The 17199-nt window shown below is 59.2% G+C and overlaps 2 protein-coding genes across 9 annotated transcripts in view; one reads left to right on the top strand and one right to left on the bottom strand.

Moving 5' to 3' along the window:
• The window catches only part of BCAR1 (BCAR1, Cas family scaffold protein), a 39526-nt gene extending 27515 nt beyond the window's left edge, over positions 1-12011 (top strand). For all 8 annotated transcript variants that reach the window (XM_025369589.1, XM_025369590.1, XM_025369591.1 and 5 more), the window contains 5 exons: positions 3635-3796; positions 3973-4089; positions 4852-5949; positions 6857-6946; positions 11013-12011. In XM_025369589.1, the coding sequence (XP_025225374.1) occupies positions 3635-3796; positions 3973-4089; positions 4852-5949; positions 6857-6946; positions 11013-11525 (1980 nt within the window). In that variant the 3' untranslated portion in view covers positions 11526-12011. The remainder of the gene's footprint in view (positions 1-3634; positions 3797-3972; positions 4090-4851; positions 5950-6856; positions 6947-11012) is intronic.
• A 3794-nt stretch (positions 12012-15805) lies between these two features.
• Positions 15806-17199, bottom strand: LOC112613841 (chymotrypsinogen B-like; the record flags this gene model as incomplete). Its single annotated transcript, XM_025369725.1, has 3 exons — positions 15806-16025; positions 16539-16669; positions 17088-17199. Coding segments are annotated over 3 exons (405 nt in total), but the record flags the coding sequence as incomplete, so codon positions are not given.

Genomic DNA, 17199 nt, shown 5'->3' with positions numbered 1-17199 from the left:
AGCTTGTCCTGGTGCGGCTGGAAGCCCTGTGGGCTGGGGAGCAGCAGCGAGACCCCCAGACAGAGCCTGGCCTCAAGCCTTTGTTATGGCAGCTGTTCTGTTTCCCTCTCCGGCAAGGGGCCTGCTCAGTTACATCAGGGGCTCCACCAGCTGGGTCCTTCTCCGCCCATGGCCTCTGGTGGAGCTGCCCAGGCCTGTGCCACAAGGGCCCTGACCTGGCTGATGGCCCAGGAAGGAGAGCCCTACGTCCTGGGCCCGGTTGCTCTCCCCTAGGAAAGCCCCGCCAGTCCTTATTGTGTCTGCTTGTATTTTATGGTCACAAAAGCAATGCTTGTTTGCTGTAGAAAATGCATAATGTATGGAAAAGTCTGGAGATGAAATTTTCCAATTGAGGTAATCACTGGGAAATTCTGGCATATTTTGTCTAGCATCTGCCCTGTATTTCACAGATTTGTACATGTAGTTTTGCGTTTCAAAGTTATAAATCCAACATTAGATATCAAAAGAATTTTGTTGCATTCTTAAAGCTTCTCCCTGAGCCGCCTTGGATGTCACTGGGTTGCCCCCTCTGCTGGGACGGGCCCTGGGCAGTTTCCGTTTGCTCATGTCTTCAGTACAGTGGCATGGCGGTAACACCTGGCTGCGGGCCATCTGTGTCCGAACCTCCATGTCCTCCCCTTTAAGCCTCAGGCCTGCCCCTCAAATGCCTGGGAAACTGAGTCTCCCAGTTCCAGGGTAGTGGTTGGCTGGGCTGACAAGGAGCCCTTGCCAGGACGGCGTGTGGGCAGGATGGACACTGGCTCTCAGGAAGCCAAGAGGGTGAGTAACAAGGGTGGTGGACAGGAGGGTCAGACCCCTGGGGCCTGGAGCAGGGTCCAGCGGGTGCTGAGATGGGAGCCTGGTGGCCCATATGGCTGGGGGAGAAGTGAGGGCCACACCGGCATCGAGACTCTTTGGGCCGGGTGTGGTCTGTAGGAATCTGAGGGCATAGGCTCTTTCATGGGCAGGTGGGACTTCCTGGGGAAGGCATCTGTGGGAGGTTACTCAGGTCGTGACCCTGGTCAGTGCCCAAGGAGACAGCCATGGCCTGGGGTCAGGTGTGTACGCGGTCCTGTTGGGCCTGAGTTTCACCCTCCTCGCCCTAGAAGCTTCATCTTGCCCCAGGCCCCCATGTGCTGGGACCTCAGGCCAGGGGGCCTGGAGCTGGGGCGGGAGGGGAGCGGGCTGTGGTGCTGGCCCCTCAGGCCACCATGACCCAGGTCGGGTGAGCCCCTCGCACTTGGGTGTGTCCTGGTGGCCGTGGTCACAGCGCTCCTGTGGTGCTTCATTTCCCGAGGAGGAAACGAGGCTCCTGAATGGGGACCTGGGGATGCCAGAGCCAGGAGCCAGCCCAGGTCAGGGGTGACACCCATTTTGCAGAAGGGGGAGACCAGCCACTGAGCTCCAGGGTGGGGGCCTACCTTGTCCCCTTCTTCCAACCTGATGCCTGCCTCTTGGACCCTGACTGGGAGTCTGGGATGTATTCCTTAGTTCACTCATCCCCTTGCTTGATGCCTGATCCTGGGGGAGGAGAGGGGCAGCACCCTGGCCCTGGTGCTGCCTGGGTTCTGTGCGTGCACCTGGCAGTTGGCCTGTGTTGTGTTTTCCCTGCTTGTATGAGGCGTGTGTGTCAGAGACCGTGTGGGTGTTATGTCAGTGTCTGTGACTCTGTCCCCTCCTCCTGGGCTCTGGCTGTGTTCCCCTAACCCCCAGGGGACCTCCAGGGCCTGCTGGTGGGGTCTCAGGTGTGTAGCAGGGTGGCCTGTGATTAGCAGCGTCACTCCCCTAATGAGCGTTTTCCGCTGGTGGCTGCCTTGCTCTGTTTTTCTAACAGAAACATTTGGTCACTGTGGCTGCCTACTGCCACCCGACTCAGCTCCAAGAGTGGCAGGCAGCCATTTGCCTGGGGAGGCTGGCCTGGGTCCAGCTGCGCCCCTAGGCCTCACCGCATGAGGTTGGGACAGCCACCAGCGGGGTGCTCTTGGAGGATGCTCATGCCTCCCTCCTGCTGGTGCTGGGTCCTGGCTGAGCCTTGGGGCTGGGTCTCCACCTGCCTTTGGGAGGCTGGGAGGCCTGGAGAAGCCTCAGGCCGTGCCTCAAGGCCAGCCAACCTGCCACGTCCCTCCGCCCCGCCTGCACCACTGTTGGCAGGTCCCTGCGTCTAAAAATAGTTCTGGAGGAGACTCAAGTCTGGAGCGCGTGGAGGGAGATGAGTCTGGAGAGGCAGCCGCCAAATCCACTCCCAGACGAACTGGAGGAGGGTGGGGACACCCCGCGGAGGCCCCCAGCCTGTGGGGCTCTGCTACCAGGCGCACTGGAGACCCAGTGGGCCCAGCTCTGCTGCGCTGCGGGGGGCTCTGCCAGGCCTGGGGCTGCTGGGGGGTGCTGGGCGCCTCTGCCACCCCCACGCCCTGCACCCCCTCACAGCACCCTCAGTGAGCAGGGCTGGCTGCCTGCCTGCATTGGGAGGGCCTCTCGGGGTTCAGGGGCACTGGGCCCGAGGGAGAGGCTGCTTTGGCGCTGCTGCCCTGGGGGATGTGCAGGGAGGCCCTGAGTCAACCCTGTCCCAGACATCCCCTTTGATGAGGGAACAAAAGGTCTTTCAGTGGAGACAGCTGAACAGGGAGCCTGGTAGTGGAGGCGTGTGGGCGCAGTGTGCCAGGGGCTGGAGAATCCCACCAGGGAGGCCTTGTCCTCCCCAAGGCAGGGAGGCTTTTGGGGAATGAGGCTGCCTGGCATGGCCCCTACCCCCTTCAGGCCATTACTAGTGAGGGGCAGCGTGGTCCTGGGCAGGTGCTTGTGCTGCCTGCCTTGGCCGCCCCGGGCTCTGGACCAGGGTAAGAGAGCCTGGGGAGGGGAGGGCTGGCCCTGGACCTGCCTCCCCGACTAAGCCTCATCCTTTCAGGTCGCTGGGGATCTAACCTGCTGCAGGCAGCTCCCCCGGGGCAGGCGCGGCAAGGCAGGGCAGCCTTGGTTCCAGCTGCTGTGGCCCCCAGCACACGCTCAACTTGCCCCTCTGCTCCTGTCCTCCAGAGTCTCCCCATGCTGTGCAGTGGGGCAGGGGGTGCTAGGCTCTGTCTGGTCCTGGGCTGGACGCAGTCCCCTGCTGGGCCGATCCTTCTGAGGAGGCTACAGCTCGGTGGTGTGGGCAGCAGGCTCCGAGGCCTCTGACGTGACCTCTTGTCCCGCGGGGCTGGGCGCCCCAGTCACGGGGGGTTCCTTGCCTGTGGGTAGTGCCCTCCAGAGCCAGGGCCCCAGCCCCTCACCCCACCGGTGTCCCCCACCGTCATCAGCTCACACCCATACTCATCTGTGGAGCCTTCCGGGTCAGCAGGCTGTAGAGATGGTGGTGTCCTGGCCCAGGACCAGGCAGCTCTGAATAAAACCCGGGGTTCTTGCTGTACCCAGCACTACGTTCCACTGGAGGAAGGTCAGAGGGTGCAGAGTGGGTGAGAACTGGCGTCCTTGGGGAGCCCCGTCCCTTCCACCTGGTGTGCCCTGCCCACCTCCCAAAAGGACGTGGCTCCCAGGTGTGAGTGGAGCCTCCCTGAGGGCCGCTTCGAGGGCAGCAGTGAAGTCAGCTCTCTGCCCCCAGGTGGTGGTGCCCACCCGTGTGGGGCAGGGCTACGTGTATGAGGCCGCCCAGCCGGAGCAGGACGAGTACGACATCCCGCGACACCTGCTGGCCCCGGGGTCACAGGACATCTATGATGTGCCCCCGGTTCGGGGGCTGCTTCCCAGCCAGTATGGCCAGGAGGTAGGTGTGGGGTGCGCAGCAGTGGGAGGGCAGGGCGGCGAGTCTGTGCCTCTGCTTGACCCTGGGCAGGGAGCTGCATCTTCTCAGCGCTGGCCAGGCCTGGGAGCAGTGCCGTGGGGTTTCTGCCTTTCCCATTCCCCCTGGCGCCATTAACCCTCCACTGTTTCTGCCCCCAGGTGTATGACACGCCCCCCATGGCTGTCAAGGGTCCCAATGGCCGAGACCCGTTGCTGGAGGTGTATGATGTGCCCCCCAGCGTGGAGAAGGGCCTGCCACTGTCCAGCCACCACGCGGTGAGCACATGCCAGGGCCAGGCTGAGACTGTGGGGTGTCTGGGTGTGTGCACTGGGGTGCTGACCAGTGTCTTCAGGGCTCGGGGTGGTGGGCAGGCAGAGACTGGCTCCAGACCCGGGTTCTGCTCCTCACTGGATCATTGATAGAAGAGGAAACCGAGCTCTCTTCTGAGCCTCAGCTGCTTTGTCTGCAGAGCCGCCTGTGGGAAGGCCTTCCCCATGAGCTCCTGAGAGGGTATCTGCAAGGTGACCACAGGGTATGTCCTGTCACCTGAGATACTTCCAAGAGTGAAGGGGGGACTAGTAATTATGTGGGAGCATCAGGGACAAACCAGGACTGTCCGGAGCAAACCAGAATTTGATCCCCTGATAATACCCGCAGAGCTCAGTCACACACGTGCTGCAGAGTGGAAAGTTCACACGTGGTGGTGGTACTGGGTGGTACAGTGGTGGTGGTGGTGATGAAATCATGATATGATGGTGGTGGCAGTGGCAGTATGAGAGCTAACCTTTCAGTGAGTCTGAAGTGACACAATTATGTGAATTAACACGTGTCATTCCTTGAGAGGAAGTTCTCCCACCTTCAGGTTCTAGAGCCGGCTCGTCCCAGAGCTGTCATGGATGGGAATCGTGAAGGATGTGTGTGCCGGGGCTGCGTGTGTGCCTGTGTGTGTGCACATGTGTGTGGCTGGGTGCTGCCCCCAGCCCCTGGGGTGGGCAGATGGACGGATGGACAGCCTTGACTGCCGCTTGTCCCCCCAGGTCTATGACGTTCCTCCATCGGTGAGCAAGGACGTGCCTGATGGCCCGCTGCTCCGTGAGGAGACCTACGATGTGCCCCCCGCCTTCGCCAAGGCCAAGCCCTTTGACCCGGCCCGCACCCCACTGGTCCTAGCTGTGCCCCCTCCAGACTCCCCGCCGGCCGAGGACGTGTATGACGTGCCGCCCCCGGCTCCTGACCTCTACGACGTGCCCCCTGGCTTGCGGCGGCCTGGCCCAGGCACCCTGTATGATGTGCCCCGTGAACGGGTGCTTCCTCCTGAGGTGGCTGATGGTGGCACGGTTGACAACGGTGTGTATGCGGTGCCTCCCCCAGCTGAACGTGAAGCCCCGGCGGATGGCAAGCGCCTTTCGGCCTCCAGCACCGGCAGCACACGTAGCAGCCAGTCCGCATCCTCCTTGGAGGTGGCGGGGCCGGGCCGGGAACCCCTGGAGCTGGAAGTTGCCGTGGAGGCCCTGGCACGGCTGCAGCAGGGTGTGAGCACCACCGTTGCCCACCTTCTGGACCTGGCAGGCAGCGCCGGTGGGACTGGGAGCTGGCGTAACCCCTCTGAGCCGCAGGAGCCGCTGGTGCAGGACCTGCAGGCTGCTGTGGCTGCTGTCCAGAGTGCCGTCCACGAGCTGTTGGAGTTTGCCCGCAGCGCCGTGGGCAATGCTGCCCACACATCTGACCGCGCCCTGCATGCCAAGCTTAGCCGGCAACTACAGAAGATGGAGGACGTGCACCAGACGCTGGTGGCACACGGTCAGGCCCTCGACGCTGGCCGGGGAGGCCCTGGAGCCACCCCTGAGGACCTGGACCGGCTGGTGGCCTGCTCGCGGGCTGTGCCCGAGGACGCCAAGCAGCTGGCCTCCTTCCTGCACGGCAATGCCTCGCTGCTCTTCAGACGGACCAAGGCCCCCGCTCCGGGGCCCGAGGGGGGTGGCACCCTGCACCCCAACCCCACTGACAAGACCAGCAGCATCCAGTCACGGCCCCTGCCCTCACCCCCTAAGTTCACCTCCCAGGACTCGCCGGATGGGCAGTACGAGAACAGCGAGGGGGGCTGGATGGAGGACTATGACTACGTCCACCTGCAGGTGGGTGCCGCCTGCCCAGCCCCGGCTCCTCTTCTGCCGCACGGGGCTCCCGTGCTTAGGGGGAGATTTGTTCCCAGCTGGGCCTGGTCCCTGGCAAGGCCCTGTACCCTCCTCTCACTCTGACCTTCCTCACCCCACATTGGCCCCATGTGCTAGCATGGCCGTGTCATCGAGTCCTTCATTGAGTCCCTCGGGCTGGTGTGTCCGGTGACCAGCAGCAGTGACTGTTGTGTTGGGAGACAGATCTGCAGAAATGTGCAAGCAGAGAAAGATCCTCCGAGGGTGGGGGAGCAGCAGGAGGTGGCAGGAGGTGGCTGGGACTGCTCCTCCCAGGCCAGGCCCTGGAGCAGAGGCCTAGGTGCCAGCCAGGTGGGAGTCCCGGTGAGGAACATTCCAGGCTGAGCTGGGCCAGAGAGGCATCCAGGGGCAGGGAACAGGTGGCCAGGCCTTTAGGCCAACAGGGAGAGATTGGGTTTGATTCCTGGTGTGGGAGCCTAGGCAGGCAGGGTGGAGCTTGTGGCCTTTCTGCAGGTGGCCCACCCTATGCCCAGTCTCTTCCTGGACTGGCAGGCGGTGAAAGGGGCAGCCAGGGCTGCTTCCTAGGAAGCCACCTTATCTGTCCCTGCATGTGCCAGCCTGTGTATGTGTATGTGGGGCTGTGTCCCCACATGGGCCAGCCAGAAGGGGTGTGTGTGTGTGTCCCCATGTGTCAGCCTGGGGGATGTGTGTCTGTATCTGCCCCTGCATGTGCCAGCCTGTTTGGTGTGTCTGTGTGTGCGTGTGTGCATGCGTGCGCGCACAGCACCACCTGGTGGCCACTCAGCTCACTGCGCCCCCACAGGGCTGGCCTGCTCTTCTGGCTCAGAAGAGAACTGGCCTCAGTGCAGCCCCTGTCTCTCCCCTCCAGGGGAAGGAGGAGTTTGAAAAGACCCAGAAGGAGCTGCTGGAAAAGGGCAGCATCACGCGGCAGGGCAAGAGCCAGCTGGAGCTGCAGCAGGTGAGGCCCTGGAGCAGAGCAAGGCCCTACCTTGCCCGCTGACCCCTTGAGCCCTCAGCTCTTGCCCCGCAGGGCCGACCCCGGGTCCCCAGCTTCTCCCCACACATTGTCTGGTAGTTCTCAGAGCTGGGCCCAGCCCGCCACCCCCCTGCCTCCTGACCATCTTCATCTTTTCTTTGGTTTATTTTAAAGTTGTCAAGAGTAATTGTTAGAGACATTTAGGGAGTTAGAGAGTGGGGTGAGAGCAGAAAATAGACCCCTCACAGCTGCCATAGGCTCGGCTCGGGGCTGGCTCTGCCTTGCTCCTTCCTCCAAGCTGCTCCCTGCGTGTCTGGGATGGTGTCCTGTGGGCCTTCGACTCTTCTGTCCCAGCATCTGCCATGGCATTAAGCATTCTTTGTGGATTCCTTCAAAGACCACATAGCATCTATTGAATGTTTGTATTGTACCCACACTTCCTTAGTATTATTTTATTTTGTTTTTGAGACAGAGTCTTGTTCTGTCACACAGGCTAGAGTACAGTGGTGCAATCTCGACTCACTGCAGCTTCAGCCTTCTGGGCTCAAGTGATTCTCCTGCCTCAGCCTCCCCAGTAGTTGGGATTACAGGCGCCTGCCACCATACCTGGCTGAATTTTGTATTTTTTGTAGAGACAAGGTTTCACCATGTTGCCCAGGCTGGTCTCAAACTCCTGGGCTCAAATGATCCACCTGCCTTGGCCTCTCAAAATGCTAGGATTACAGTGTGAGCCACCACATCTGGCCCCTTATTATAAATACACTGCTATGTTTATATGCTGACATATTAATAGACTTTTCTTCATATTTTGAATCATTTCCTGAGGGTAGGAAAGAGGTATGTAAAAAAATATTAAGGGAGCTTTATTCCGATTATGAAGATAATTTTAAAAGTGAAAATACAGGATAGTACAAAGTGAACATAAAAATATCACCCGTCAAAGCTCCCTCGCCCACCTTCTGGGCGTCAAGGAAGTGGCAGAGGCGGGGGCCTGAGACCCACGACGCACAGCGGCGAGGCTGCAGCTGTCTCATGAGAGCTCGGTGAGGATCAGTGTAGAGTGGAAGATGCCCGGGGAGGACCCGGCACATAGAGACATTCAGGAGAGGCTAGACATTGACATCTCAGAACCGTGGCCGGGTGGGAGGGGTGAGGGCTGAGAAATTACCTGTCAGATACAGTGTACCCATATAACAAAACCGTACCTGTACCCCCTGTTAAATCTATTACAACACCCAAGAAAAGAATAAATGTCACACCTGTAATCTTAACACTTTGGGAGGCTGAGGCAGGAGGATCACTTGAGGCCAAGGGTTTGAGACCAGCCGGGTCACATAGTGAGACCCAAGACTATATATATTAATAAAAATTAATGGCTCACAACTGTAATTCCAGCACTTTGGGAGGCCAAGGCAGGCAGATCACTTGAGGTCAGGAGTTTGAGACCAGCCTGGCCAACATGGTGGAACCCCATCTCTACTAAAAATACAAAAATTAGCTGGGCGTGGTGGCATGCACCTGTAGTCCCAACTGCTTGTGAAGCTGAGGTGATAGAATCATTTGAACCCAGGAGGTGGAGCTTGCAGTGAGCCAAGATCGCGCCACTGCACTCCAGCCTGGGCGGTGGGTGAGACTTTGTGTCAAAATAAATAAATAATAATTGTTTTAAAAACCTGAATGCCGAGGCGGGCGTATCACCTGAGGTCAGGAGTTCGAGACCAGCCTGACCAACATGGGGAAACCCCATCTCTACTAAAAATACAAAAAAATTAACCAGGCATAGTGGCACATGCCTGTAATCCCAGCTACTTGGGAGGCTGAGGCAGAAGAATCGCTTGAACCCAGGAGGCAGAGGTTGCGGTGAGCTGAAATTACACCACTGCACTCTAGCCTGGGCAACAAGAGCGAAACTCCATCTCATAAAAAAAAAACCTCCTGGGCCGGGCGCGGTGGCTCAAGCCTGTAATCCCAGCACTTTGGGAGGCCGAGACGGGCGGATCACGAGGTCAGGAGATCGAGACCATCCTGGCTAACACGGTTAAACCCCGTCTCTACTAAAAAATAAAAAAAAATTAGCCGGGCGAGGTGGCGGGCGCCTGTAGTCCCAGCTACTCGGGAGGCTGAGGCAGGAGAATGGCGGGAACCCGGGAGGCGGAGCTTGCAGTGAGCTGAGATCCGGCCACTGCACTCCAGCCCGGGCGACAGAGCGAGACTCCGTCTCAAAAAAAAAAAAAAAAAAAAAAAAACCTCCTGAAATATCAACAATATATGTGTCTATATCTCCGTCTGTAGAGCGAGAACTCTGGGATCGCTGTGTTTTCAGAAGTGGTCATGTGCTGTATCCTTCCTCTGTGTGCCTCCAGCACTGCACCAGTTCCCTGCTGTTGGACACTTAGGCTGTTCCCAGAGTTTTACTTTTGTGAACAATGCTGTGACGAATACAAGTCTTTGCACTTATCTAATCAGTCACTTAGATAACTTGGTAGAAGCTGGATTAAAGGGCAAGAATATATGTGAAAAACTCCAAAGATGTAGAATTCCAAAGCCAAGGACATAAAGTCCATGTTAAATGCAAGTCCATGGAGACTTACTCATGAGAACATCTATTGCCCCATTTTTGTATCGGTGAAGAATCTGAAATCTCTACCCGCAAAGTGTCTAATAGGAGAGTATTGGTTCAATAAAGTATGGACATTTGTGCAGTAGGATATTATATAACTATTAAGAGTTGTCAAAGAATAAAAAGGGCTGGGCGCAGTGGCTCACACCTGTAATGCCAACACTTTGGGAGGCAGAGGCGGGAGGATCATCTGTGGTCAGGAGTTTGAGACCAGCCTGGCCAACATGGTGAAACCCCGTCTTTACCAAAAATACAAAAATTAGCTGGAGGTGGTGGCGCAGGCTGTAATCCCAGCTGAGGCAGGAGAATGGCTTGAAACCAGGAGGCAGAGGTTGCAGTGAGCTGAGATCGTGCCACTTCACTTCAGCCTGGGTGACAGAGCAAGACTCCCTCTTTATAAAAATAAAAATAGTTTTGAAAAAAAAAGAACAACAAAGACCCACAGAGCTTGTTGCCTGTGCTCTGTAGGGCTCACTGCAGCCTCGACTTCCCAGACTCAGTGATTCACCTGCCTCAGCCTCCCAAAGTGCTGAGATCACAGGCATGAGCCACCTCACCCTGCCTCACCAGAGCTTTGCAAAGAACAAAAGCCGAGGATGTATCTCACTGGCTAAGAGAACGGAGAGATGAAGGATTTCACCAAATAACTGCCTAAGGGGGACAGTGCCAGGTTCTGAGTGTTAGGAGATGGAGGTTTACTATTGGTTTTGCTCATTGTGGCTTGGAGCTTTGCGCCTAGGGTGGGACAGAGCTTACCTGTCCTGAGTCTGGGTGTGGCTGGTAATTTCCGGGGCCAGAGCGGCGTAGTGAGGACACGTCATCCCCTTCAGCTGACTCCCAGGCACAGGAGTGGAAATGTTAACTTTTGTGTGTGGTTCTGGAAGGTGATGGTAGCAGAGGTTCTATTTAGGGGCGTTGGATTACAGGTGATGTCTTCCTTTTTTCTGTTAGGTATATTTGAATCTTTTTATAATGTGTATGTTACTTTTGAACTAAGGAGAAAATTTTTTTAACTTTCTGTTTTGAAATATTTATAGATTCACAGGAAGTTGCAAAGATAGGGTCGAGGGATCCCCAGTGCCCTTCAGCCAGTTTCCCCAGTGCCACATCTCAAGTCACGTGGGACAGTACCCAAGCCAGGACGGTGACCGCCCCCACCCCCCCCGACCCCAGGCTGCCACTTTTCTGTTGTCCATCTTGTCATTTCAAAAATGTTCAGGGCACGGAGTCTGGTCTTTTGAGATTGGTGGAAAGGTGACTGAACAACCTCCAGAAGGCTTGGAGAGGAGACTGCCGGTTTCCCCACAGTCCCGTGCACTCTGAGTAGCAGCCCTTTTAGAGAAGCCCAGCCCAGGGTGCCCAGGTCTTGGCCTGTGGTTCTGACTCGCCCGAGAGCCTAACCCTGCTCCTGCTTCCCTCCCGCCCCAGCTGAAGCAATTTGAACGACTGGAACAGGAGGTGTCGCGGCCCATAGACCACGACTTGGCCAACTGGACACCAGCCCAACCCTTGGCCCCGGGGCGGACAGGTGGCCTGGGGCCCTCAGACCGGCAGCTGCTGCTCTTCTACCTGGAGCAGTGTGAGGCCAACCTGACCACACTGACCAATGCCGTGGACGCCTTCTTCACCGCCGTGGCCACCAACCAGCCACCCAAGATCTTTGTGGCGCACAGCAAATTCGTCATCCTTAGCGCCCACAAGCTGGTGTTCATTGGGGACACACTGTCACGGCAGGCCAAGGCTGCTGACGTGCGCAGCCAGGTGACCCACTACAGCAACCTGCTGTGCAACCTCCTGCGTGGCATCGTGGCCACCACCAAGGCCGCCGCCTTGCAGTACCCATCACCTGCTGCTGCCCAGGACATGGTGGAGAGGGTCAAGGAGCTGGGCCACAGCACCCAGCAGTTCCGCCGCGTCCTAGGCCAGCTGGCAGCCGCCTGAGGGCCGTGACCCCAGGAGGGAGGCGGGGGAGGGGCATGGTGGTCCCAGCTCCCTGGCTCCCATCTCAAGAGTCGCTGCGCCACAGGCTTAGAGACAGGACCCCAGCTCTGCCTCAGGCCTGGTACCCTTGATGCCCAGGAATCTGTATATATTTATGACTGGGCAGGGTGTGGGGCCATGCCTCCCCAGGAGCCGAAGCCCAGGGGTCAGCCAGTGGCCTTCCCCAGCGTGCACCACGGGCCCGGGGCGGGTCACCAGGCAGGGTCTGGAGTGTGAGGGCCCCGCAGCCTCCAGGACCTCATGCTGCCCCGAGGTCTGAGCCTGGCCCCGCGAGGGTGCCGTGTCCCCTGACAGGGCCAGTGCAGTTTGGTGTGTCCTCCGCCTTACCAGGAGAAGACCCTGAAGAACTAGAACTATTTTTCATTATTGGTTTTCCAATCATTTGACTAATAGTCTCCATTTAAATAAAGTTTTTAAAATGAAGAGCAGCTGCCTGAGGGTGCCAGATGAGAGCCTCCGGGGCAGGTGACGGTTCCAGGGAAGGCACCCAGGGGCAAGTGCCATGCATGGCATCTCCCAGGAGGGCAGAGGAGTGGGTCTCTCCAGAAAAAAACTAAGGGACACTGAGGCTGGGTGTCTCCTGCAGGTGGGGTGAGGCCCTGGGAGCCAGGGCAGAGCCTGGGCCCAGGAGAGGAGTTGGGGTCAGTTTCGGAGCTACAAGGTCTGGGGCCCAGAAGGCACAGCCTGGGCGTGGCCCCCTCGAGCCCTAGGGAGCTGCCACAGCAGCGAGCACCTGCCCATGCCCACAACTGGCATCTGGAGCGAGGGCAGATCGGGGCAGGAGCAGCTGCAGGAGGGGATGGGTTCCTGTGAGCCGAGGGCACCGTCAGGGGCTGCATCTAGAACTCTGCTTAAAAGAATCTCATCCCAGCCTGTGGAATTCCCGAAGCACACGCGGAATTACACGTGGATCTGGCCTCCAAGTTGGGAGGGAGGGGCCTGGAGAAGACCTTTGCCCTGGGCAAGTGTGTGCCCCCCGTGGCTCCCCTACCCAGCAGCCCGCAGCCTAGATGGAAGCTCCAGGGTGCCTGGAACCCCTGGTGCTCCTCCCATCCCTGACCATTCTGCATGTCAACATGCGCCTTGGGTTCCCCATCTGTATGAAGAAGGGGGTAGTACTGGGTGATGCTCAAGCCCTCCTGATCTTACCTCTACAGAGGGGTCCCCGTGACAGCATCTGTCCCCTCAACTCAGCCACATCATGCTCAGCCCACCCTCCTTGGTGAGGACACAGAAGTAAAGGTGTATGCAGTCGCTCTCATACAGGCTTTGTGTTTTACACAGACGTGGGGTAGGGAGGGTCTCAGCCTCCACAGCTTCCCAGGCATGAGCTTCATGATGTGGGCATCCGCGTCCGGTGAGAACGAGGTGCTGGTGCTGCTCCAGGACACGATGCCCTCCAGGGTCCAGGGTCCATCCTGGCAGGCAGGGGCTGCCGGAGTTGCCCTGCAGGAGGGAGACGATGTGTCGCCAGGCCTGAACTGGGTGCCGGGGCCTGGGAGACCTTGACCTGGTGGAGTCCAGGGAGGGATGCAGAGAAATGGCAAGTGTGGGTGCAGGGGCTGTGCCAGGGTCCTGAGGCCTGGCTTCACGTGGCAGCCCCAGCTCTGCCATGCACACTTCTGGAGAGAGCTGGGGCAAGTGGCTTTCATTCCTGCCGGGGCGCCATTTGTCCTGTGAGCTGACCTTCCAGCTCAGAGGGCTGGGGAGAGGAGGGAGTCCCCAGGCAGCCTCACCTGCCTGGTCCAGGAAGCTGTGAGCCTGAGGCCTGGCCCTTGTGAGGCCTGGGAAGGAGGCAGAGAGGAGTGGGGAGCCCAGACCTCCATCAGAGGACTGGAGAGTCCTGGAGTACATTGAGAAAGGAACAGGAATGGGACTGGACAGGTGAGTCTATGGAGACGCCAGGCAGGTGGAGTCTATGGAGACTGAAGGAGAACAGCCCGTGGCACGTGATTTTTAATGATTGTCTTTCCACGTTTTGCTACAATGAACAAAACTTTATCATTGAAGACACCTGTCAGGATGCTTTCAGACGCTTTAACACTTGGGAAGGAAAAGACAGCTGGGAGAGGTAGCTGCCCATGGGCCCTGGCAGCCAAGGGTGCAGGGTGAGGCCCAGGCCAGCTGGGTAGGGGCCCCTGTATCCTCTCACCTCCTCTCCCAGAGGCTGATTTGTCCCATGGTGGCGTCACGAGCCACCTCTGCCTGCCTGTGTGGCCTTGCATTAGCCATCCTTAGCACCTGGAAGGCCTCCGGGTGAGAGCCAAGGTCAGACGCCCCGGCCACCACACGGTGGCTCTTCTGGAGAGTGAGGGTGGCAGATGGCGCTTGGGCTTGTGGGGGTGAGCCCTGCTTGGCCACTGAGTCTCATGGTGATCTCAGCATCCCTTTCTCACTTAGGGCCTCAGTTTCCCCACCTGCACAGTGAGGGCGCAGGACCTCCCAGGTTTCCCCAAGCTGTGATCCGGGTGGCCTGAGGATGTGCAAAGGTGGAGGTGGGGTGCACGGCCCGGGGTGGGCGTCTCCTGCAGGCTCTGCCTGTGGCCGGGGAATGGGGGTGCTGTTTCCCCAGCCTGCAGTTCATTTCCAACCCTTTTCCTGCTGGTTGCAGGGTGTAGTTGGGGTTGGGAAGAGGGGGTGAGTGTCATTCCCTGACACCTGGTGGGCCCCAACTCCTCAAGCTCAAGCCTCACCTGACCCCTAGTGGGCAGCGGTGACCACCCAGCCCCCGCAGAAGTGGAAGCCAGGTTTGCACTGGGAGGATAGGACTGGCAACTCCCACAAGGGCAGGAGGGACCTGAGGGGCGAGGGCTGTGTAATCCTAGCACTTTGAGAGGCTGAGGCAGGAGGATCACTTGAGGCCAAGAGTTCAAGACCAGTCAGGCCATATAGTGAGACCCAAGTCTCTATGTATAAATAAAAATGGTTTTAAACTCCCCCCACCTCTAGTTTGGCCACCACCCAGGGTCCCCCCACTGCATGGGCAGGACCCCACTGTGATCTGCAGGGACACCTGCCAGGCCCAGGAGCTGGGGATGGCATCCTCCCCATGGACATCCTGGATAGGATGCTGAGTCAGGGTGGATGGTGGGGACCCTGCAGCCTGGGGTTGGGGCAGGGCAGCCGGCAGTTGATGGTGTCCTTAGGTGCCACTGCAGTGCCCACAGCCCCCTCCCCTGATCGCTGTCCACCCAAGGGAGTGTCCGTCCCTCTCCAAGCCCAGGGTGCTGTGACGTGGTGGCTGGATCTCCCTGGGGCCCTGTGCTCTTGTGGGCTCTGAGTCAGTGACTGGGGTGGATTGGGGTGCAGGGCCTGGGGACACACAAACCCAGGAGGCTGCCCGGGTGCAGAGGGTACAGGGGCTGGGGGTGGGTTGTGGGCAAGAGGTGTGGATACAGGAAACCGTCGGGAGGCAGAATCTGCAGGGTGTGGGGGCCAAGGAAGGGAGGAAACATGCCCCAAGCATGGCTGAGGGAGCAGGGGTAGTGGCCAGAGGGGTGGGATCCAGCTGGCAGAGTGTGAGGAGGAAGGGGAGGAGGATCTGGCCATGGAGGATGTGGTGCCCCCGTGTAACATGGCACAGTGCGGTTTTTTGCTTCTGGGCATTTGGGGCTGGGGCTCCCAGCCTGCCTGAGCCTCGAACTTTCAAGAATCACTGCAGAGAGAGGGAAGCCCAGCGATCCAGAGAAAGGCCATGGGGTGTCAGAGGGTCCCTATCCTGTCCCCTGAGCCCACCAATCACGGCCCACCTCGCCACCACCCCCCTCATCAGCAGTCCTTGCGTTGATAACGCTCCTGGCTCCAGCATGTCTGGCAGCGCTAGGAGTGGCCGTGGGAAGATTCCTTGGAACCGCAGGTGTGTGCGGCCAGAGTGAGTTCGTCCCCCTTACTGCCCACGCCCTGTTGCAGGGCCCTGAGCAAGGGAGCAAGGGTGGGTGGCAAGAACCCTGCCGCCCGGGGGCAGGTGCTGAGGATGGGGGCCAAGGTCCTCCCGGTCCCCACCAGCCACATCCCCCGTCCGTCTCTGTGCCCCTTTTTATCTGCCTGTGTGTTTCTGGCCACTCTTCGGGAAGCAGGAGCCTGAGTGGTGGGAAAGGTGGCTAGGGAAGGGTCCTCCCAGAGGCTGCCCGTGCCTGGCCCAGCCCAGCCCAGTGGGGGCCCAAGTTCTGGAGTGGAGTGAGGCTTTGGAGGCCCCAAACAGGAGACGGACAGCACCGACGTGTGCTCCACAGGTTTACTGAAGTTCTGTGGGGAGCAAGGTCGGAGGGAGCCACGGCCTCAGTTGGCAGCCAGGATCTCCTGCACCCGGGGTATGAGCTTGGTAACATGGGTGTACACGCCAGGGCTGGAGGTGGAGCAGGTGCCACTGCCCCAGGACACAATGCCCATGAGGGTCCAGGCTCTGTCCTTCTGGCAGACCAGGGGGCCGCCGGAGTCACCCTTTGGGAGAGGGAGAAGGGAACTTGGATCTGGCAGCCCAGACAGACTGGTCCCAGGGGCCACTGGACATAGTTCCCAGAGTCCAGGCCAGGACCCCACACACAGCAGCGACTCAGCATGTGCTGTTGCATGGGTCATGAAAGATCCAGCAGCTGCTTGTGTGGCTCATGCCCCTGGAAGCCTGAGCCACCCCGGAATGGGGCCCTTTATTGGAAGCTTAGTAAAGCTGGTTTGACCAATGGGAGGAAGAGCCTGCTGGGGCTTGCCAAGGGGTCCTTGTGAGGGAGGCAGGGCTGCTGGAGCCCGCTGGCCTGCTGGGATCCACTGCCCAGGTTGTGCACTGCACAACTCCAAGGGCCATTGGCTCTGACATTGGCCATGGAATTTTGCAGCAAGGTGACTCTGACATCAGGAAGCAGTGGGGTTAGCAGATGAGGGCAGAGAGGGGTGGGGAACCCGGGCCTCTTCTGCACCCCGCTCGCCTGGCCAGGGCCTGGGTGGGGCCAGCCTCACCTTGCAGGAGGAGACACCGCTGGCCCCAGCGCAGATCATCTCAGTGATCTTGCTGCCCCAGAACTTCCTGCATTGGGCATTGGACAGGAGGGGCAGGGCCGCCTGCTGCAGCTTGTCAGGGATCTTGTTGGCTGCAGGACAGGAGGAAGGTCAGGGCTCACCCAGCCCACTTAGGAGGGAGAGACCCGAGGCCGACACGCCTGCCCTCCCCTGCACCATCACCACGATGTTGGGTACGGCCCCTGGAGCCTCGGAAGCGCCTGTGGGACAAAGCAGGCCTCGGCCCTGCCCGGGTGGGAGTCCCACACTGTGACTCCAGGCAGGTCAGCCAGGGCAGGGCTCACCCGGCCAGGTGCGCTCAGAAGCCCCCTATGCAGGCTCCTCATGATCCGACCTGGATTTTATTTGCACTGGGGGGATTTTAAATTCAGAGGATTATCAATAAAGAACGGAAAGTTAGGAGCGTGTTGGAATTTAGAGCCAAACAGTCACAGGGGCACTCCACAGCCAGGCAGCCCCGACCCCAGAGGCAGCCCCGCGGCCCCTCACCGTTGTACTTGGTCTTGCCCCAGCCTGTGGTGACGCACACTGTCCCCGTGGGGAAGTCATCGTCGGCGCTGGGCAGGCACACGGCGGACACCGTCTGGGAGAAGACGGCAGG

The sequence above is a fragment of the Theropithecus gelada genome, chromosome 20, assembly GCF_003255815.1.
Source record: "Theropithecus gelada isolate Dixy chromosome 20, Tgel_1.0, whole genome shotgun sequence".
Lineage (NCBI taxonomy): Eukaryota > Metazoa > Chordata > Mammalia > Primates > Cercopithecidae > Theropithecus > Theropithecus gelada.
The sequence above is the reverse complement of the archived record's forward strand: the minus strand, read 5'-3'. Positions and strand labels throughout refer to the sequence as shown.